This window comes from Anguilla anguilla, chromosome 17, assembly GCF_013347855.1.
Source record: "Anguilla anguilla isolate fAngAng1 chromosome 17, fAngAng1.pri, whole genome shotgun sequence".
NCBI lineage: Eukaryota > Metazoa > Chordata > Actinopteri > Anguilliformes > Anguillidae > Anguilla > Anguilla anguilla.
This window is the reverse complement of record NC_049217.1, coordinates 19,649,611-19,671,341: the sequence shown is the minus strand read 5'-3', so window position 1 is coordinate 19,671,341 and position 21,731 is coordinate 19,649,611. Positions and strand designations below refer to the sequence as shown.

Sequence of the window (21,731 nt, the reverse complement as noted above, 5' to 3'; positions counted from 1 at the left end):
TTAACATCTGTGTTTTGAGGTGGAAGGGCTTTGATGGGGCTAAGTGATGGCTGCGGAAAATGAAAATCCCATACACCATGCAGTTCCAAGCTATTCTACAGGTAACGCACCAGGGTAGGCCTAAACAGGGGAAGTTTGATATCCCGATGCAGGTACAGGACTTTTTAAAAACTGTTGACACTTTAGGTATATCCTCCTTAGCTGGTTTTAACCACTGATGTACATGACAATTGCTAACTAATGTAGATTACCAATTGGCTGTGGGTGTTTCTTTTGATTCAAAATTTTTTTAAACATTTTTTTTCTGGAAGTTGGAAGTTGGAAGGATCCTGTGTTCATTTATTTGTTTGTATGTTTTTTGTAAAAGTTGCATGTTGGTAGAGATACAAATGCTTACAAAACTCAGTTGGTTTCATTTTTTATATCTATAATAATGTTGCCTGTACCATAGCAGGTTGTTGTCTTTGCTGTTTGAGCGACCGCTCGAAATGTAAGCTTGATTGTCTCCTTTCATTTACTTTCCCAAATGAGGATTACTCCCCAGGGAATTGTGGAATGCCCCGCTTCGACAATTTCGTGTGCACTTCCCCTCCTGATAACCAAATAATAATGTCAATGACTGACAAGTCTGGGTTTCACAAATTTCAGAATTGCAAAGACAATTTTATTTCCAGATGGGAAAACACACGGCTTAAAAAAAAAAAAAGAACCAAGTTCTCACTAAGTTCTCACTAAGTTCTCACTATATCGACAAGAAATTCTCTGACTGTTATCAGAGAGTTCTTTTTACAGGCAATTGAGTCAAGATTCCACAACACTTTTGAAAAAAAGACATCTACACAAATCTTAAAACATTTCTTTATTCAGAGAAATTGGCCAAAGATTAATTTGATTTAATTTACAAATCAATTCCAATTAGGCCAGTTTTCTATACTGTCTAACATCCACAGAGACTGGGCGTGCCACCCTGGCGCCTCTTAGTGGCAGGAATAGGAAGTCTCACAGAGAATAAGTAATAGTATGTGGATTACCAAATTTCCCCTTTGGTTATGACTCTTCAATCATAACTGGAGGGTACGTCAGATTTCTAACAAAAAATAAGGCAATTGACTCCAGTTAATGCAACAAACCTACTAGTGACACTTGATGTATCTACGCTTTATACGAATATTCCCATGACCTAGGCTTATCTGCATTTTAGAAATACTCAGACATGAGATGTCCATTCCCCTATCTACCAAGATGCTATTGTCCTAATCTAGTTTTGACAAGGAATTATTTCCTTTTGTAATCTAATTATTTTCTGCAACTACAGGGCTCTTCCAGAGGGTCAGCAATGGCCCCTAACTATGCCAATGTATTTATGGGCAATTTTGAAGAGAAGTATATTTAGAAAAAAGGTAAATCACTGGTGTTATCTTGATATGTTCAGGTCCAGAAGAACAACTACAGGAGTTTGTCATATTATTTGAAAAGCTGTGTACCATCAATCATATTTAGATGATTCTTCCAGCAAGGAGCAGATCTCTTTTCTGATTAAACTTTTTTTTAAGAACGGAAACAAACTCAGCAGAACTCTAGATAGAAAACCAATAGTTAAAAATAATCTCCTCCTACCAAACAGCTTTCAAGTCTTTCAAAAAAGGTCATGTCCATCGAGTGAACAGAATCTGTGAAGAGATGAAGACTGTGACAAACATTGTGGCAAAATGGAGCATTTTACTGTAAGTCAAGGGGCTGCCTAGAGTCATAAATGAACTGTCCAAAACAAAAGGTTGACTGCAAGATTAAAAATACAAGAAAAACCAAAGAAAAAGGAATTCTCAGTGATTTGTCCTGGGACATATGAGATTGAAAACAACCAGCATCTCTCTCCGCCTTCAGCGATGTGTGGTCAGTGTCCTGGTGCAAAATGGCTGCCGTGCATAACCCAGGTGGGTAGCCAAACATTTTATTTAAGCAAATCACAATATTCAAGCGCTGAAATGTATAGGCTTTGAATCAGTTCATCTTGGACATTAATGCCAAGAATAAAGTATATAATAAACAGACAGATATGGCAGTGTAACCTGCTTCAGAATAATCAAAACAGTACTTTTGTAACTGTATAGGCTTCACTTTCTTTTGCTAAATGAAATGCGGAATGTAAATAATTTATAAGTACCAAGTTTATTTTGACATCATGTTTATAGTATCAACCAAGCAGAACCCACAATTAGTTATCCCATCTTTCCCTACCTATTCATGACCTCTCTATTATCTCTTAGTATTTGCCTTATTATTGGCAGCAGTCTGAAGCCCTGAGCTGCATTACCTCAGTCAGCCACAGGAGCGGGCACAATACCCATTCATTCCAAATACATTCCACCATGATGCGCATTTGATTGCCCATAAATTACCTTTAAATAGTTTAAATAAAAAGATGTAAATTAACACTGATTAATTAAAATAAAACATAATATTAAATGTATGTACTAATTTTGCCTTTATCTATACACATTAACATAAAAAATAGATAGATTTTTATTTATTTTATTTGAGTATTGTCACATTATACATTTAATGCTTTTAAATAAATGTTTGAGTAAATACGTCTTGTACAAATACATACAGCCTTTGTGTTCTATATATGCAGTAAATATTATTTTTCATAATAATATGGTGTTGTGGTTGATGTAATAAGGTCAAGATCATATTTTACAACTGGAGCTTCATGAACAAATGGTTATGCAGTTATTTGTCTTGATTTGTAAAGAGTTACATTCTTAGGAAGCTAAAATAATGCATTTGTCTTCTGATTTCCTATCTTTAAATATTCCAAAGCAACAACTAGATAGTTCTATACCTGCTGCTCTTTTAATAAATACATTTTTAATTTACAAAACAGGGAGCAGTTAGAGCTTTTCTGACAGTGTTGAATAAAACTATTGTAATGCCATACAGCAAGTTAGGCAGGTTTGTTTGCTTATTGTTTTCTAATACTATGTCCTGGTTTGACAACTCATAATTAAACAAATTTGTCGTAGTGCAGTTAGTCATGGTGTCTGTCTGTGTGACTCAAACTCAGAGTGGTGAGAGTTGAGTGGGGCATGAACCTCAAGGATGGAAAAGAAAGCTTAAAAAACCTTATTTGCAGCTGGGATTTCTGCATGGGACAAACTGGAACTGTGTGTTTTGTAACAATTTTGTAAAAAGAACTTTGCTTTTCTTAGATTCTTTTTTTTAAAAATTATTTTTATTTATTATCTTTATTTACAGCCTAAATCGGTTTATTGTGTAACTTGTGTAAGATCACCTAATTCTATATTATACTTCTAAATAATCCTAACAAACATATAAATAATGCAAAGCTTTCTTTGTTACAAGAAGAATCAAGAACACAGGAACTCACTAGAACTCCTGGAATTCACAGAAACCCAGAAGACAGAACATTGAATTAAAATCAGACGGTAAGTAGATTTGAAAACTACAACTGAAGCCCCCCCCTGCCCCCCCCCCCCCCCCCCAAGGGTGTCTAGTCGATAATTCAGACAACAGCCGAAGCTACAGTACAATGTTCTTGTATTTTGATGTGTATATGCAGTTTATACACTTGTGTCTTCTGCTCTCAAGCAAAGAGTGTTGTCAGTGATACATTTTCATATTTGAACACAAAGCAAAGCGATTGATTTAAAAATAATTGTATCCATTTTGTTATAGTGCTTTACAATGTATGAAAAAAATAATGAACGAGTGTGAGAATTTCAAATACTTATTTGTATATTGAAATTAATTCTGAAGTTCTTCAGCTCTCTGGAGTAATTTTTAAAAATCGGTTTAATGATAAAGTGATCAATCATATCAGCTATAATAGAGAAGAATCAAGTTTGTATTTTCTCACTTAAGTCTGAAAGCAGCAACATTTCATTATTGAAAAACATTTTTAAAAGGATTGTTGTAATATAGGTCATCAGTGAATACCAAAGCATTTCAGTGCCTAATTGATTATTATTTTTACCAACAGGAACATATTTTTTATTTGATTCTTCTTTTATTATTAAAATGAACCTGGAAATAAAATTGTAAACTTCTATGTAAGGTGTAGGTGCCTCAGAGGGAGTGGTTCTAATGCCATTAAATTTCATGTTTTGAATTCTTCAGACTGAGTCACACTCATGCAATCAGGAAATAGATTTCCTTTATTTACTCTTCCAGTAAAGAAATAAGTGAAATGGAAAGTAAACACGTCTACAATTGCTGCAGCCTTACGCCACTATTAAACATTTACTTGCTATCTCTGGATATAGTGGGGAATTAACTGAGATACCATGAAGATCTAATCATCAAAGAGTATGCTGAATGTAGAAAAAGGAGAGGACAATTGGGTTGGGTATGTTATTTTGGTGCCTACATTATTTATATCAATGTGAAATTAATTGCAGGCAAGTTTTTGGCATTAACTGCATGTTGACAAATACAAATTTTTAAGCAGATTCATATGGTTTAACATCAACTGCAACATTTAATTCGCTGACCACTCTCCAGTCACACCTATTGGCAGTCCCAGGAAACTCAGGCCAACACTATTACCCCTGGTGGAACAAGACCCAACCTGAATGTATTGTTTTACTTTTGATTGCTGGTCTGCTTTATTAACCTGAATGTGTTATTTTACACTTGAAGTTAATAAGTGTATATTTGTGATTTATTAATAAACAAGTACACAACTATTTGGAAAAATGTAATAAAGTACAGGACAGACCACATTCTAATATGACAAAATATAGACCTGATGGTCACATGACACAGCAGCTAAAAAAATATGAGCTTACTGTGGATATATTATTCAAACATAGAACTTTTCTGTTTGCCAGGTGATTATACAGAATTCTTACAAGGTGAGATTTGAAGGTGGAGGATTGTCTTTGAAATATGTAAATTGCACTTTTCATTCCCGCAGCACCATTTTGAGTACTATCTGTTGAGAACAAATTCTTCTGAAATGGCAGCAGCAAAGGATCCTTGTGAGTAGCTACACAAATGTGTATTAGCATTGTCTGTCACCTGTACACAAAAAAGCAGTTCCAAAAGGCTCCTCTTTCGCCATATGAAGGTTACGGATTCTGTTGGGCAAAATGGTTATTTCTGGGAAGAACCATTTTTTCCTTTGAGGGAGCATTGAATACAAGAAATGAAAATGAGTGTATTCACCATTGATATACAAAAGATAATAATGATTATCTGTTTTTTAACAGAACAAAAAAAATATGTCAGGCTTTAACTTTTATTTGAACTTTAAATAAATAACATTTTTTATATTTTCAAAGGGAGATAATCTTATATTTGCTGTTTTATATAATGTGTGCATTCCACATTTCCTATTGTGTTTATTACGCATTAAATATTGATTCACTGTGTTAGTAACAGGAGATGTGAACACAGAGAAGGATCAACGTAGACGATCCAGTGCTGAATTTGTCCGTCCCAACAGTAAGTTAATACCACTCATCTTTAAAAAAATAAAATAAAAAATAAATCAATTATTATTATTAATAATAATAATAATAATAATAATAATTAACCTTCACTTATTTAACCAGGGAGTATCTTGAGTTTAAAACTTTCTTTCCGAGGGAGACGTGGCCAAGAAAACTATGTTGATTGGGATGACCTACACATAGTGCAGTTAAAATGCTGACTTCATATTTCAGCTAAATAAAAGCGAGAATTGTATAAAGTGAATAAAAAAAATAAAATAACAATAATCGCCATCATAAAATGGCCCTGGGTACAGGTGCATAGTTTTATTTATTTTGACAGAGAAAATTTTGTATTTCAGGTTTTACATATATGTATTACATTTTTTTCTGTTGTGTTTGTTGTGCATTAAATAGTGACTCTGTGTTAACAGTGGATGTGTACAGAGAGAGGGATCCATGTGGAAGAAGCAGCCCTGACTGGAATCGCCCAATGAGTAAGTTAATACCACTCATCTGTTCTGTACTGGGTCACATTGGCTATAAAACATAATCATCTTAAAAGACGACAGTTTTTTTCTGAAACATCTTGATTTGGGTTTCAATGGTGTAAATAGCTGGTAGGTTGTAAACATTCCTTCTTTGTGGGTCTTTAAAAAATCTTACATTGTCTTGTTTAAATTTTATTTAAAATCTTATATTGGTCTTTCAAAATCTTATATTATTCTTTGAAATGGCTCAAGGAATATTTATGAAATGACTAAAAAACCCGCTTATCCCTGTGACCCTGCCCAGCATAAGTGGGTATAGATAATGGATGGATGGATGGATAATTGTTATTATTTCCCAGGGATTAATAAAGCATTAACCAAGCATCAATTGGAGTGGTTTTAACACCATCAAATTTCATGATTAGAATTCCAGTCTGAAATCAATCCAGGAAATCAATCTCCTGCATTTTATCCTACCTGTAAACAGGCTTCACTGGAAAGAAGTGAAACATGGTGTCCATCCTTCTGCAACTGATGTAGCTTTACACCAGTATTTAAACATTTACCCATAATTGAGGATAGTGGTGGGATTGAGTGAGATACCATGAAAACTTTCTGATCTCATTGTCAAACTTAGTATAGTATACTGAATTAAAAATAAGGTTAGGGCAATTGGGTTGGTTCTGGTATTTTGGTGTCTACTTTATTCAAGTTGAATTCAATAGCAAGAAATCAGATGTTTCAGCATTCAAGTGCTCATCGAGAAAATAATCATAAACAAGAATCCCACATGTGACCTGGGGCCAGTCGATTGTTCAAGTGTCATAAGATTTAATTTTTAAAAAGCAGATGAGTTGAAGCAAGTTGACAGAATTTCCATTTTTTTGTTAGCTATATTCATCTGGTTTAACCAAAACCATGTTCAGCACTTCATTTGCTGATCACTCCCCAGTGATGTCTCCTGGCACTCCCAGTAAACTCAATCCCACATTACTAGCTATAAACAAAACTGAAGCATCTGTCAAAATAACATGAACGCTGCTTTCATTAGTGTGGCACTGTGTCGGAGCGTTGTTGTTTTAGGTCTATTCTTCTGTGTAAATAGTGTGATTCCTTTATACATCACCAGATGATCCCACTAGAAACAAGAGGGAGAGGGCAAACAAACCCCACTTTTTGTTCACGCCAGCTATTTCTAACAGCTCCTCTTATAAAGAGAAACTTCCCCAAAAAATGTATTCCAAATGTAATAATAAGATCATGCATCTATTAATTGGACGAATATGTTGATGGTACTTCTGTCATTGGATTGTTATGTTGATGGCAGTGTACACATGGCATACGATGGGAATAATGGTAAATGACCTATATTGGTGCAAAGATTTAGATTTGGTGGTAACGATGAATAGAAGTTAATCTGACTCCATTGACTTCAAAACCTGCAACACTGGTATGAATACAAGTTCGCATATACATGCATTGACTGGGGTGTGCTAATACAACAGGCAGTAAGACTCTGAACTTCACAGAGCAAAACTATCTACAGCTGCATTCATCTTATTGTTCTCTGACACTAAGACATTCTACCCCAGCAGGTAAAGGTGGTACTCACCCAGGAATCTTGCAAATAAGGTTTCCACACCATGAAGTGACTTTGACCTGAAAAAATGTTTGTCTGAATACCGGAACTAACCCACAGAGCCCTAACTAAGGTTCCTCCATCTGATTAGTGAGGCTAAGTATCTAAATATCTCAGACCATGGCCCAATCACTATTTATATTAAATAAACCAGAATCCATCTAGACACTGAAACGAACATCCATCTCGGAGCAGCTACACAACCAGCTAGTGTAACTGTCATTATGCCCAGTGAGTAACCCATTTATGATGTTACCCCTTAAATGAGACCAATACACTGATCGTTTCTCACAGAGATGCACACTCTGGTCAATGTATATGTGAACCACATACTTTAGATGCACTAAAAGAGGGAAACATTTTATAATGACACAATATTACAGTTGGCAATACCCAAGGATGGATGGATGGATGGATGGATGGATAGATAGCTACTTTATTAATCCCAAGGGAAATTCAGGTGTCAAATAGTTCACATTACAAAGCATAGTGCAACAATTCACCAAGAAGTAAAAAGTAAGTAAGTAACAGGGTTGGGTAGTAACAGATTAACAGATGTAATCGGGATTACATAATCAGATTACAAAAAATAAGTAACTATAATCAGCCCAGATTACATGCAATCCTGAGCAAGCCTTTCACATTGCACACTTTCCTTTGTTTGCCCAAAGAAGGTATGGACAGGAATAGACCTGTAACCACCTGCCCCACCGCCAAGAGACCCCCCCTTACTCCTCCAGGAAGAGAGAAACTCCCTCATAATCTAGAGATAGTAATAAGATGCTTTGTACCACAGTGTGTGATTTTATGATTGTACCTATCACTTGTCTAGATACCTTTCTATGGAAGTCCCTCTACAATCCAGATACTTGCGTAGGCACATGCACCTACATATAAATGTACATATGTGTGATCATTACAGCTCAGTGTGCCTGTCTGTGTATAACATAGAGTATCTCCTGCTTTTCAGTTGGTATAATTCACAGTTCACCACATTCATCCACATTTCTTCAATCAACTCTTCTCCCCAGATTCATTATATTATCCTAGATCCATTTCATTACAGTTGACGTTATGTCCCTGGGTCATCTTTCTTGAGGGGTCCTGACCCAGGGATGCCATGTGGAGATGCTGTGGCACTCTATAGCCGCTTTTCCACCGCATGGTACCGGCTCAACTCGACTCGACTCTACTCACTTTTGGAACCAGGTACTTAATTTTCCACTGCAGATAGTACCCCCGTCAATGTAGCTGGGCATCATAGCAACGCCGCATGAAACCGTCATGACGTCATCTTCAACACAACACATACAGGAACAATGTAGGCTATCGAAGGGATGTTGTTCTTGATTCTCGGTATGTGGCTGTTTGTCACAGCAAGGATACAAATTTTGTTTCAGAAGAGGCTGAAGGCAGCAAGACAAAAGAAGGCTTAAAAAAACAGGAGAGTTTGGGAAATCCTACATCAAAGCTCAGACGACAAGATGACTCTGGTTGCTCGTTAGCATAAAAGGCAACACAAGAGGGTAAGCTAACTAGTGACGATTCTCTCTGACCAATCAGTGGTCTGCAGTGTTTTCACGTCACCTTTTGGTATCGCCTCAGCTCGCTTGGAACATCGATGGAGGTGATACCAACAAAAAGTACCAGGTACCAGGTACTATCCACAACTTTTGCCCAATGGAAAACCAAAAAAGTCGAGTAGAGTCGAGTTGAGTTGAGCCGGTACCATGCGGTGGAAAAGTGGCATATATATTGCAGGGTGGTTTTCTGTAGTTTTCACCCCTCCACCTGGTATATCCATGGCTGGTCATCCAAGGGGATAATCTGGTTGAAATATTGTTTCATCCCCTATCAACAGGGTCAAGTCAGGCCCATGCAGTTTTAATATCTCCATCCAGCGGCTTTGGACGACCCCCCCCCCCCCCACCTTGTCTCGTGGTATTGCCTTTCCAGCCATAGTTTACAACCTGTGGCAATTTGTGGGTCTACTCGTCTACAAAAGTGGAATTTGGGTGGAATTCCAGAGAAAAAGAGAAAAAAGGTGCAATTTGGTTAGAACAGTCACCATGTCATGGATAAAAAATGCATGAAAGAATATATGGCAATAGAGGTATAGATTGAGCTTGCATACAGTAGGCCTTGGCATTTTTCAGGAATATGGGTGGAAATTTCTGCCAGCAAAAACTGAATTTAATTGCATAACTTGAATATGTATTGCAATAATTTTCATTTGTAATGTTTAAACTGAATTATTGTATTCCATAAATGTAACAGGGTGTCAGCTGTGGTCAGAATTCTCCTCTATCAAGAACTTTCATTTTGTTAGAAAATGTTTGCAAATACAAACCGGTATTTTTTGCAGGTAAGCGAAGGGAATAAATTGCATAGCACCCCTTTTCATTATCCCTGGTGGGATGGGGCCTGTATGATCTGCTGTATTAACTTGAATGTGTTGTTTTACAGTGACTAAAATGAGGCAGGTGAGGATTATGCTGATGGGTTCGACTGCAGAAGGACAAAAGTCAGCTGGAAACATCATTTTGGGGAGAAAGGCTTTCCCAGTTTCAGAAACACTGAAGAGTGAGAGGCATGATGGGTTTGTGGCTGGGAGGAGCCTGGCAGTGATCACCACAGCAGATCTGTTTAACCCAAATCTCACTGAAAACGAACGCTCACTGCAGGTTGGGAAGTGTTTGAGCCTGTCTGACCCAGGACCCCATGTGTTCCTGTGGGTGCAGCAGGAGAGGAACATCACACAGGAGGACCGAAACACTCTGAGGAGGTTCAAGAAGTCTTTCGGTGAAGGAGCTTCAAGGTTCTCAATGGTGCTGTTCATGCATGAAGACCACAGGGAATATGCCAGTGTTGGTGATTCAGCTAGACCAGGTGATGATGCTCTGCTGGACTTTATTCAAGACTGTGGGGGCAGGTTTCACTTCCACAGCAAGAGAAAGCATACACAAGTAACTGAGCTTCTGGAGAAGATCCAGGAGATTGTGGATGAAAATGAAGGCAGTTACTTCACTGGAGAGATCTTTAATTGGTCAGATATCACTTGGAAAGGATTGGAGAGCAAAAAGAAAGAGGTGGGAGGTAAGGGGAATAAACTCTGAAGCAAATCATGATAAAACAAGAAACATTTCAAAATAGCCACTTACTTGAAATGTATTTTAAGTAAACCCCCCTTAGAAAATACGATATTTTTAAAGCGGCTCTTCTTCACATACACATGTATTCTAGCCTTTTTCCATTAACCATCATCAGGCCCATCATTGTTTCTATGCACCCCCCTAGTGGTGGAGTATTTGCAGCCATTTTGTATTTATGGATATTCATGCTTGAGCCCCACTGCTTCATATATTCTTCAAATGTATTTGTTTGTTTAAACTATCACAAAGTAATTACTGAGCAAAAGGAGGATCCCATTTTGCCTATGGGGTGCTCGTAGGCTTCCAGTCAGGCAGCTGGTAAATTATGGAGACCTGGCAGGTGTTTTGGGAGGAATGAATCAGTGGTAACTCTGGGAGCCCTGGTCACCTTAAACCTGAGCTTCCTGGTGAGATGTGATCAGTGTTGGATGGGTCCCTCTAGTGCAAATTATCAGTCAGAATCGAAACTTATGGTGAAGTTCTTCACGGATTGAACCACTTCAGATTCAGTATTTAATATTCTCTCATGAATCTGCATCCATGTAATAGAAACTATATATGATGTAAATTATGTATAGAATCAAAAAAATGCATTGGACAAAAAAAACAATTGTAGAGATGACTTCAGGATGTACACAATTACAAACTTTTATTTATCATAATCCTGGTGATAAATAACTGCTTCCCTTCTTTTTTTCTCTGTGCTTTCAGCTGATGTTAAAAGGATGGTGAGCATGAGACATGCAGAACGTAAGTGTTAAATTGAGCTGCCAAAGCTGTTATCAAACCAAAAATCTTGGCCTGAGGTCTCCAAAGTGGTAAAATGGGGATTCTTGTGATTCTGGGGGGGGGGGGGGGGGGGGGGGTGGGAGGAGCAGAGAGGGCTTCTCTTCTTTGGCTGCTGTCATTTAGTCTTCAAGAGGGCCTTAGGACCCGCCCCACCTCAGCAACTGTAATATAACTTCTACTGCCCTTTGAGTTTCAATCATTTGAATTTAGTAAACAGACTATGGGCGCCTGATTGGTCAGTAGGGGTCACTGGTGAGAAATGAAGCGCAATGATCCCTGCCAAGAGAAAAAGTGAGAATGTACTTAATCAGTTTAGTAAAGTAAAAGACTGCTACACACAACATGTAGACTGTTACACACAACAATAAAAAAGAATAAAAATAATGTACTAATTTTTATGTTTTTAATACTAAACAGGTCCCCCAATGAACGTAAACAGACCCAAATTTATCCGTGGAAGAAGTAAGCATGATCCACAAATATACCATAACTATACTGTACAAATGCAAAAATATTATTTGAGGAACATTGATTTGCACTGTTTTTAACAGTTTCAAAAAAATCTTATCAAAATATACAGTGGGGTGCAAAATTTGGGTACCCTTGGTCAAAATGCCTTTTACAATTAATATCTAAGTGAAGAGAAGCTAACCTGATCTCTAAATGGTACAAAGTTAAACATGACACATTTCTTCTTCCTTTTAAAGAAAGATTACTATTTATTTTAATTTTTTACAGTTTCAAAAGTTTACTGTGCAAAAGTTTGGGAACACTGTTAGTTAGTACTTTGTAACTTTTCCTCGGGAAACTATAACAGCTTGCAAATGCTTCCTGTAGCCAGCTGAGAGTCCTTTGATTCTTGCTTTTGGAATTTCTCTCCTCCTGCCAGAACACTTCTAGCTCAGAAATATTCTTTGGCCTTCTTGCATGTATGGCATGTTTTAGATCTCTCCACAGATTTTCAATAATATTTAAGGGGATAATATTGGGGGCTGTGGTGGCTATTCCAAAATCTTCATCCATCTTTCCTAGAGGTATTTCATTGTTGATTTTGAGGTATGCTTTGGATATTTGTCTTGCTGGAATACCCAACCTCTCTTCAGCGTCAATGTCTGGACTAACTTTCAAACATTAGCCTTTAGAATTTCTTGATATTTGGTGGAATCCATTCTTCCTTCCACCTGCACAATATTTCCTGTGCCCACAGCTGCCACACAACCCCGAACCTTTTGCAGAAAGGTCTTGTGTTTAATGTTGTACCATTTAGAGTTCAGGTTTACTTTTGATCACTTAGAGTTTAATTGTAACAAACAGTTAAACCAGGGGTACCCAAATTTTTTGCACCCCACTGTATGTATGTTGAATTGTTTTCTTGTAGAAATATCTTGGACAACAAATTAATCATAATTCTTTATTTATTTAACTACACACAACAATGTGTATTATTATTATTATTTTCTTGTTTACTGCATAAACCTGAACATAAGGTCAACATTTATTATATTGTAAGTAATTCTTCCTGAGAATGCATTTAAAACACCCTGAAAAATGATGATGCAAAACTTTTCAGGTGTGAATGCCAAACGGGACAACAGAGAGTGTGTGAGGATGGTGCTGTTGGGGAGGACTGGTGTAGGGAAGAGTGCCACAGGAAACACCATACTGGGGAGAGAGGTGTTTACCTGCAGGGCTAAAATGACCTCAAATGTTACAAAAAAATGCCTGAAAGAGACAGGTACTGTACTGGGAAGACGGGTAGCTGTGATTGACACTCCAGGCTTCTATGATACCACCCTGTCTACTGAAGACACCCAGCAGGAGATCATTAAATGCATGGGGTTGGCATCTCCTGGACCTCACGTGTTCCTCTTGGTGATATCAGTAGGACACTTCACACAAGAGGAGAAAGAGATACTCAGGTTTATCAAATTGAGCTTTGGTGACAAAGCTGAAAATTACACAATGATCCTGTTCACCAGAGGTGAAGACCTCGGAGAACAGTCCATTGAAGAATACATTGAAGAAGGTCATTCTGAAGTGAAGGAACTAATTCAGATCTGTGGACGCAGGTACCATGTCTTCAATAACAAAGAAAAGAACAGACGCCAAGTCGTTGAGCTGTTTAAAAAGATAGAAAAGATGAACTGGGATAATGGAGGAAGCTGCTACACTCATGAGATGTTCTTGGAGGCAGAAAAGGCAATGATGCGAATACAGATGAAGAAAGAGAAAGAGGAGGAGGTGAAGAGAGAACGGGAGATGTTACAGGCTAAGTACAAATCAGACATTGAATATATGAAAAGAAGTATGGCCGAGGAGAGAGAACTGCAGAAAAGAGAGAGGAAGGAGCGGGACAAAGAGCACTGGAGGACAGAAAGAGGGGAACAACACAAAATAAGTAATAACCAAGATGAAGTGCAGGGGGAATTACTGGGACACATGACACTTCTGGAGCGGAAAGCAGGAAATGAGGAAGGGAGAGAAGGGGCCAGTGGAACATGGAGGCCAGAGCAACATGTTATAGAGAGCCAGGAGGATGGAGAGGAGGAAGAAAAATGCAAACAAGAGGAAGAAAAGGAACAAGACAGAGAAGAAAATGAGAAACTGATGGGAATTATGGAGGCTAAAGAGAAAAAAGGAATCACATTTTTACATAAAAAAAAAACAAAGCAATCACCCCAAAAGATTAAAGAAACTAAAAAACGAGAAGAGTTGTATGATATCAAGGGTCAGAGGGGTGAAGATAGGCCTATAAGGGAGAAACGAGATTCAGGGAAAAGGCAAGAAGAGAAGGAAGACCAAGTGGTTAAAGATTCAGCAAGAGAAAAAAATGTGAGATTGACAGAAGAAGAGTTCACAAGACTCTTAAATGAAATGAAGGAGAAACATGAGGAACTTGCAAGGCAGCAAGCAGAAGAGTTAAAATCCTTCATGATAAAACACTCAGATCATTTTGAGGCCTTACCAAGAAAAAAGAACAAAAGATGTGTGATACAGTGAGCTGATAAAAGTTCAAAAGTTCTCACATCCTGCTGATTCACAGCACATGCACTGCCCCATGTCAGGAAGGGATGTTCTTGGCTGTTGAGGAAATTTACTAGTAGAAGGCGTGGATTTTTTGGTATTTGAATATTTTATGGAAAGATATCTAGGGGCTATTTCTTATGAGTAACATGAAAATCATTGATTGTAAAACTGCAGATGCTTCAACTGACTTGGCACTTACTACTTATTACTACTCTTGAGCACTGAAATTAAATGGATAATTTATAATTCATTTGTATTTAAGCAACTGTACTCATTTTAAGGGCACACTATAGGCTTGCTGCGGTCCTGTGATTACAATCAAACAAGTCTACTACTCCATCTTCAACCCAGCCCACTCATCGCAAGAACCCCATTTCATGTAGCTAGGTAGATAGATAGAGGCAACATTAGTACTGTTAAATGAAGGACCATGTGCGACAGTAAGAAGGCAGATTTGATTATAGCTTAATTCATTCCATTATGTTGAACGTAAAAGTGGTTTTATTGTTGGAACTTTTATTTTGAAAATTTTAGAAGCCAAATCCACGCTGCTTTTCCTTTCCTTTTGTGAACTTCACCTGATCCCACTGAGGAAAAGCAGTTTCCTGTTTAACTCTAGTTCTTAAATGAGCCCTGCTGAATTGTCTTTTTGCTTCGCTGTGTCTGTACTTCTTCACTAGCTAGCAATAAACTCTTTGCCACATCCACCCACCCCTTTGGTGCTGAGCAGTTTAAGGTTTTTGGCATGCAGCACCTTTTTCCATGAAACTTTTTGTTCGCGTCATGTTTACGTGCAACAACAGCCAAGCAACAGTGCTACAACCAAGCTCATATTCACAACAGGGGTCTACTACAGTGCATGCTTAGTGTATGGAAGAGTTGCTTTCAGTGTCTTTGGAAAAGACTGTGTGTTGAGCAAAGAAGATACTGCATTGTCATCACGTAACTGCTCAAACGGAAGAAGGGACCATAAATTGATGGCAGGTTCCTCCTCAACCATCCAGATGTACCTAATACTGAAACAGAGAATGACAGAGAAGGACTTGAATAGATAGATGTCTTTGCCTGGCACCACTTTTCTGACTACTAGATCCTTTTGGCATCAAAAAAGCAGGCTTGAGTTTTCATAAGAGTATTTATTTTATAGATTGAATAATCTTTTGTGGACTGAAGCCGATACTAATATAATGACATCTGAAGCATTTTCAGACATCCTTATTGCACCTCTCACTCCTTTAAATTTGTGTCCAATTCAACCTATTGTATTTCTGTTTTCAAATTTCATATAAAGATGTAAAACCTGTTTGCAAAACAATGTGTGTCAGAAATACAAGATTCTCTTCAAAAATATCTATTAATTTCTGCAACACAGCGAGGGTAACCCAGATTTATGCTTCTTATAAACCGCTGCAGGACCCTGGATGTGGATGGGCTTCCACTGTGCAGTTTGTTGGTACTATGTGTGCAGCAGAGGGCTCTGTGTCAGTTTTGTTTAAGATCAGTCGCAGTGCCAGAAATGTCCAGTATGAGGGGATGCCCCGCAGATATGAGCCCCAAAGTCCTGCTTCTACCCTGTAGCCTGTTGTTTGTTTTTGCTGTGAGTGTTCAAAACACTAACAAAACAAATAAAATACAGCTTTATTGCTTGGTCATTTGATAATCTTAAAATTGTGTAAATGTGACATTGATAAAGTGCAATGTCGCCTATGAAATTCACCTCTGCGTGGACCAATAAAAAAAAATGCAGACATTTAAGCAATTTTGCCTTTAAGTATAGTTGGATTAAGTATGTACTTTGAATAAAAATATTAAATGGATAAAAATGTGAATGTGTTATTTGTAATTCAACAAAATGTGAACTGCCCGCGAGTCTGATTATGTTCCAAGGGAACGTTTTTCTGTGTATGTGTATGTGTGTGTGCGCGCTAGGTAACATTCATTGTCTGTGCATTGCAATACACTGTAGACCATGGTGTAGCAACCTTTTTTGGATCTGCGTGTATGATTTGTTTCTGTGTTAGTTTGTTTAGGTCCCTCACATCCCTCTCAACTTGTTGCTCAATAGTGACCACTCTGGTCATTCACAAGTCTGCAGTCAGTCTGCCTGGTCTCAGGAGTGACAAGCAGCATCTAGCCACAGAGATGGGAAAAGACTACACAAATTATTGACTATTACAAATTGGGAGACTGTGATGAATTGGGCTCTAACACAAACAGACACACAAACACACATGCACTCTCTCTCTCTCTCTCTCTCTCTCTCTCTCTTTCTCTCTCTCTCTCTCTCTCTCTCTCTTTTATTTTGAGGAAGTGTTGCCTAAGTTTAGAACACTCAAGCACTCCCTGTCCAAAATGGGTTAATGGGTGTGACCTCAGAGGAAGTTCTCTAGGAGAACAAGAGTTGTTGAGAGAAGAACGACTTGACTGGTAGTTGTGGGAGTTTTGAAAACCAGGCATATGTTTCTGTGGTAATTATTGCAATTGCTTAGCATGCTTTTGGAGAGGTGCAATTGAATTGCATTTTTCATATTTCACAGCAAAGGAAGGATAGATCATCCAGGGGGCAGGAGCTTGGATAGTAAAGCATTTTACGATTGTCTGCAATGCAAAGGCAGGAGCTGCATAACTGAGGAGATGACTGTTCTCCTTTTCCTTTGTTTCCAAACCCCATGTTTAGTGTCCACAGATTTTCTTGGTTATATTTTGCCCTTTCAAAAATCTAAATGTACTGCATTAAAACAGAAAAATAAACTGGAATATTACAGGCCCAGAGGAAAAGGACCAAAAGAGTTGTGGGCCTGTGGACAGTTTCCTGCAGCTGGGGTGAGTCCACCTGTGGTTTGGTTTTTATCACATACTTCACACCTTCACTTTTGACAGGAGACCATTTTGCCACATCTTTGGGGCTGGAATAGAGGTATATAATGCAGAAGTACAACAGTTAATATATAATAATCAAATTGTCATATACATTCCCCTACATTACAACAAAATGGAGAAATCCCTGTGCATACAGTGTACTTTATAGCAAGATATAGGCAGTGTAAGCAAAGTGAGGATTAAGTCAAATACATTTAATTTTCTGAATCCTGCAGTTTTAACAGCCAGCACCCCCATGTAATATCCAGCACTGTGTATAATGAACACAAGTGCAATATTTTGAGAATATCGAGAATTTAGTATATTTTCACAAATTGTTGATGAGGGTGGGGTATTTTGCAATAACTTAAATATGGACTTCAATCATGGATTAGTAAACTCGACAGTTAACGTATTTGTTTTCTGTAATCTTATTGACCTGCTGCTGCCAGAGTTTGCAAGGGGACAGCAAGGAGGGAGAGTGGAGTGGAGAGTTCTCTAATAATATCTTTATTAGAGGACAAAATTCATTGGAGGCAATTTAGAAAGAGGAGGTAAGGTATTTTGGGGCCATGTGGCAGGAGGCTGGCTCAATCACAGCAAATGACACACATTAGGTGCTAAAATGCAATACTCAAAGAGTGCTGTTCAATTATTATATAAGCCCACACTTTAAAATTACACACTCAAGGGTTAACCCAATATTCAATATGTTTCTCACAGTGGAATAATGCAATACACATGGGGGGGCGATAGCCAATACTTAAGACTTTTCTCAGAGTGAAAACACACGGTAGGAACCAGCCCCCTCTATGGCCTAGCTACCCGTATACCCCTCCCCAGCACTGTCCTCCTACCTCCCCTTATTAAAACAGATACATCGTTTAGATATTGTTAAATAAAAATTCATATACAGACAAGGACTATAATGTCACAATGGACATACATAGAACATAGAATGAATGATGATGATTAAAAATCACTTGGCCCTGTGCTTTGTAATCTTACCATTTTACAATGTCATGCAAATTTTGTGTCAGATCAAAGAGTCAAATATTTCGAATTGCCTCATGGAACACATTGAAATTAATGTACAAAACTGCTGCTGAGTAACTACAGGAAGCATGTTTCTCCAGAAAACATGTTTATACTTGCTTCTGAACTGAATTTGAGTACATGTGCAAGTTATTGTATATTTGCTACGTACAATAAATACTGCATGTAAAATACATATTGTACATACATACATAGACAACTTCTTTATCCCCATGGGGACATTTCCCTCGCAGCATGTTACATTCACATTTACGAACACACACTTATACCAAGAAACATACTATCATTCACGCAACTGAAAGGCTGGGCAGCGAAATACATGCATACCAATACAAATTGGACATATACACGCCTATTCAATCAATCTTGATTGTGAGAGAGCCATCCACACATATGTTTGGCCTGTCCATGTAGTGCATGCTTATACACAGGGCCAAGTGACTTGAAAGAACTGAGGAAATATTGGGTAGCATTGCTTTGAAATACATCTTATGTCATTTCGGTGAGGCAAGATAGCCTATATTGTTTGTAGTACCGTAACTTGGCGTCATTTTGATATCAATACTTTTGAGTAACTTGGCATTTTTGTACGTTGAAAACGTGTTTTTTTATGAGATAATATTTACTGTATACAGAGAACACAAAGTTTATTTATTGTATTTATTTATGTACAGGATTTATTTACTCTAACATTTATTCAACTGCATTGAATTTATTTGAATATGATAATATTCAAATACAAAAATATGAAACAACATTTTATTGCTTTTTTATATTATTATTTTTTATTATAAAAAATAAAATAAAAAACACAATTAGCTGTATGAATTCAATGTATTCCCAGTAAACAGACAGTGCCAGATCTGTATGTTGTTATTTCCGCAATGAGTTAGATTGTGTCGGTGTTCTGCATGAACGTCCATTCTTCTTTGTACGAGGGTGACGCAACTTGAAATATTTAACTTTCACTTTTAACTTCCACAACATTCTCACACCATAAAATGGCCACAATAAGTTCGACTGATCCCTGTGAGTAGCTATACTGTGTATTTGTTTTGTTAGGTGTAGGATTTAATGCAGACAATTTGAAATATTGAAAATTCGTAAAGGAAACATTCATAATCAAACAAAATATACATTTCAAAAACGATTCTTTGCTCTCCGGATATTTAATAGCCTATAGGCTAGGCCTATTGTTTTTTTAACAGTTCCGGGTTTAAACGGTGACTTCGGGCTTATTTAAAATTCTTATTTTAACTTTCGTGCTATTACAGTTTCTCTTAGAATTTGTAGAATTTTTAATAGTTAATTTATTGTATGATGCTGTAATTTAACATTCGGTCGATGAATGGAGGAGAGGATATTTTATATTTATGAATTCTCATACGTGTCAAAGACAGTTTGGGGGAAAATTTTGAATTCACAATTAACCTAAATTAAAGAGAGATAATAATAATAATAATCAAATTGTGTTGAGTGTAAGTGCATATTCTGAAATACTTGTTTTTGGTGACTAAGTTCATCTATGTTATGGAAGTTTAATCCTATTCCGATAAATAATATCAATACCCCCTATAATTTGCTCATTTTGAAGGAAATATTATATTTGCAGGTTTATATGCTATGTGTATTCAATTTTTCTATTATTGTTGTTATAATAAATAATGATTTACTGTGTTAGTAACAGGGGATGTGAACACAGAGGAGGATCCAAGTGGAAGTCACAGCCCTGAAAAAGACCGTCCAAACAGTAAGTTAATACCACTGATCTGTACTGCACTGTGTCATGTTCGCCATAAAACATAATAAGTCTCTTGAGTGACATATCCTGGGTTGGCTTTCAATGTGTAAAATAGCTGATGGAGAGTAAATGTAATTGAAATTCTTATAATCATATTACAAATACGACAAGGAATATTCTAACAGTTTAAAGATGAAATAATTATGACATTCAAAAGAATCATGAGATTCAAAAGAAGACATACAGAACAATTTTTGCACGACACTTAAAGTTAATTTACCAGAAGTGACAGTCTTTATAGTAAAACTTACATGAGTGCCAGAATGTGGATTTTTAAATAAATGTTTACCTCTTTATAGTTTGTTTTGTTTTGTATTTCATGATTCCCCTACTCAGAGACTAGTTGAGTTTGTTGTGGAACCTGAAGTGCCACCTGTGCTGTATCTCATTCATTTATTTATGAAAGTATTTACATCAGGTGATGCCCAATCTTTGCCCATTTAAATGAAAAATATTTATTTTTATGAGCTGGCAAAAATGTATTCAAAGTAAGTTTGCAGTTAAATTAAAATATAAGGCTTTGACCTTGCCTTATAGCAAAGATTGTGTTTTCCATTACTTCTTTGGCTTCACCCCCTAGCCCCTCCTACCCCCTCCTGTTTATATGAAGGCTGCATGCTCATAAGTGAGGACAGGCATCATGGTGGTCGGGAGCATAAAAAGGAGCAGGTGTGTGGGACACACTTATGGTCTGCTCCAATTAATCAGAATTTGAAGATAGGAATTTTCAATTAATTAATTATTAGCAATAATAAATCATCACCACTTAAAATCACTCAACAGTTGGGCACAGTGAGCAACTTTGAACTGCCACATTTCCATTACAAATAACGATTACCGTAATATTGTTTTTATCAGTGCACTTCAATCAACAATTTTATGATGCAATATTTTAGCGACAATGGTTCCTTATTTTGTAACATGGTGTAGCAAAACAAGAATGGGGGGGGGGGGGGGGTCCTCACCTTCTTGGTGTTTTGGAAATCCACTGACAACATGAATCAGTATGCTTATCATGGCAAGAATCCAGCATACACAATATTCAGAGTCATTTTTAGTCCCAAGAACATGCTAACGTGGAGAAACATAAATAGAATGCCTGTTGTTTACTTAGCAATCCTCCTGAGGAATTATCATTATTGTCCATTTCACATAAACACTGAAAGTATTGTGTGCAAAGGAATGTTATTGTCTCTGGTTTGTATGGACTCTCTGGAACAAAACAAACCCACCTATAAGCTTCTGTGACCAGTACTGGCCAAGCATCCCCTCACTATAGCCAATTGTGGATTTCTGAGACAATCCTCACAGCAGGGCATGCAAATAAATCCACAGTTAGGTTATTTTTTCAATTGCATCTACTCCAGCCAATCAAATTTTAAGACATGCTTTCGGCAAGTATAAACTATTAGTTTGTTCCTTTGGGATGTTTATACAAATGCATTGCATTAGACAAATGCA

General features: G+C 37.3%; 2 protein-coding genes across 2 annotated transcripts in view; both read left to right on the top strand.

The window, feature by feature from the left end:
• The window catches only part of LOC118217131, a 28,258-nt gene extending 11,889 nt beyond the window's left edge, over nucleotides 1-16,369 (top strand). Inside the window, exons 8-14 of the mRNA XM_035398946.1 lie at nucleotides 4,940-5,003; nucleotides 5,401-5,469; nucleotides 5,891-5,953; nucleotides 10,053-10,682; nucleotides 11,450-11,488; nucleotides 11,945-11,989; nucleotides 13,098-16,369. Of these exons, the coding sequence (XP_035254837.1) occupies nucleotides 4,940-5,003; nucleotides 5,401-5,469; nucleotides 5,891-5,953; nucleotides 10,053-10,682; nucleotides 11,450-11,488; nucleotides 11,945-11,989; nucleotides 13,098-14,527 (2,340 nt within the window). The 3' untranslated portion in view covers nucleotides 14,528-16,369. The remainder of the gene's footprint in view (nucleotides 1-4,939; nucleotides 5,004-5,400; nucleotides 5,470-5,890; nucleotides 5,954-10,052; nucleotides 10,683-11,449; nucleotides 11,489-11,944; nucleotides 11,990-13,097) is intronic.
• Nucleotides 16,370-19,307: 2,938 nt separating this feature from the next.
• LOC118216294 overlaps nucleotides 19,308-21,731 on the top strand; it is a 32,597-nt gene continuing 30,173 nt past the window's right edge. The window contains exons 1-2 of the mRNA XM_035397383.1: nucleotides 19,308-19,498; nucleotides 20,151-20,219. Of these exons, the coding sequence (XP_035253274.1) occupies nucleotides 19,471-19,498; nucleotides 20,151-20,219 (97 nt within the window). The 5' untranslated portion in view covers nucleotides 19,308-19,470. The remainder of the gene's footprint in view (nucleotides 19,499-20,150; nucleotides 20,220-21,731) is intronic.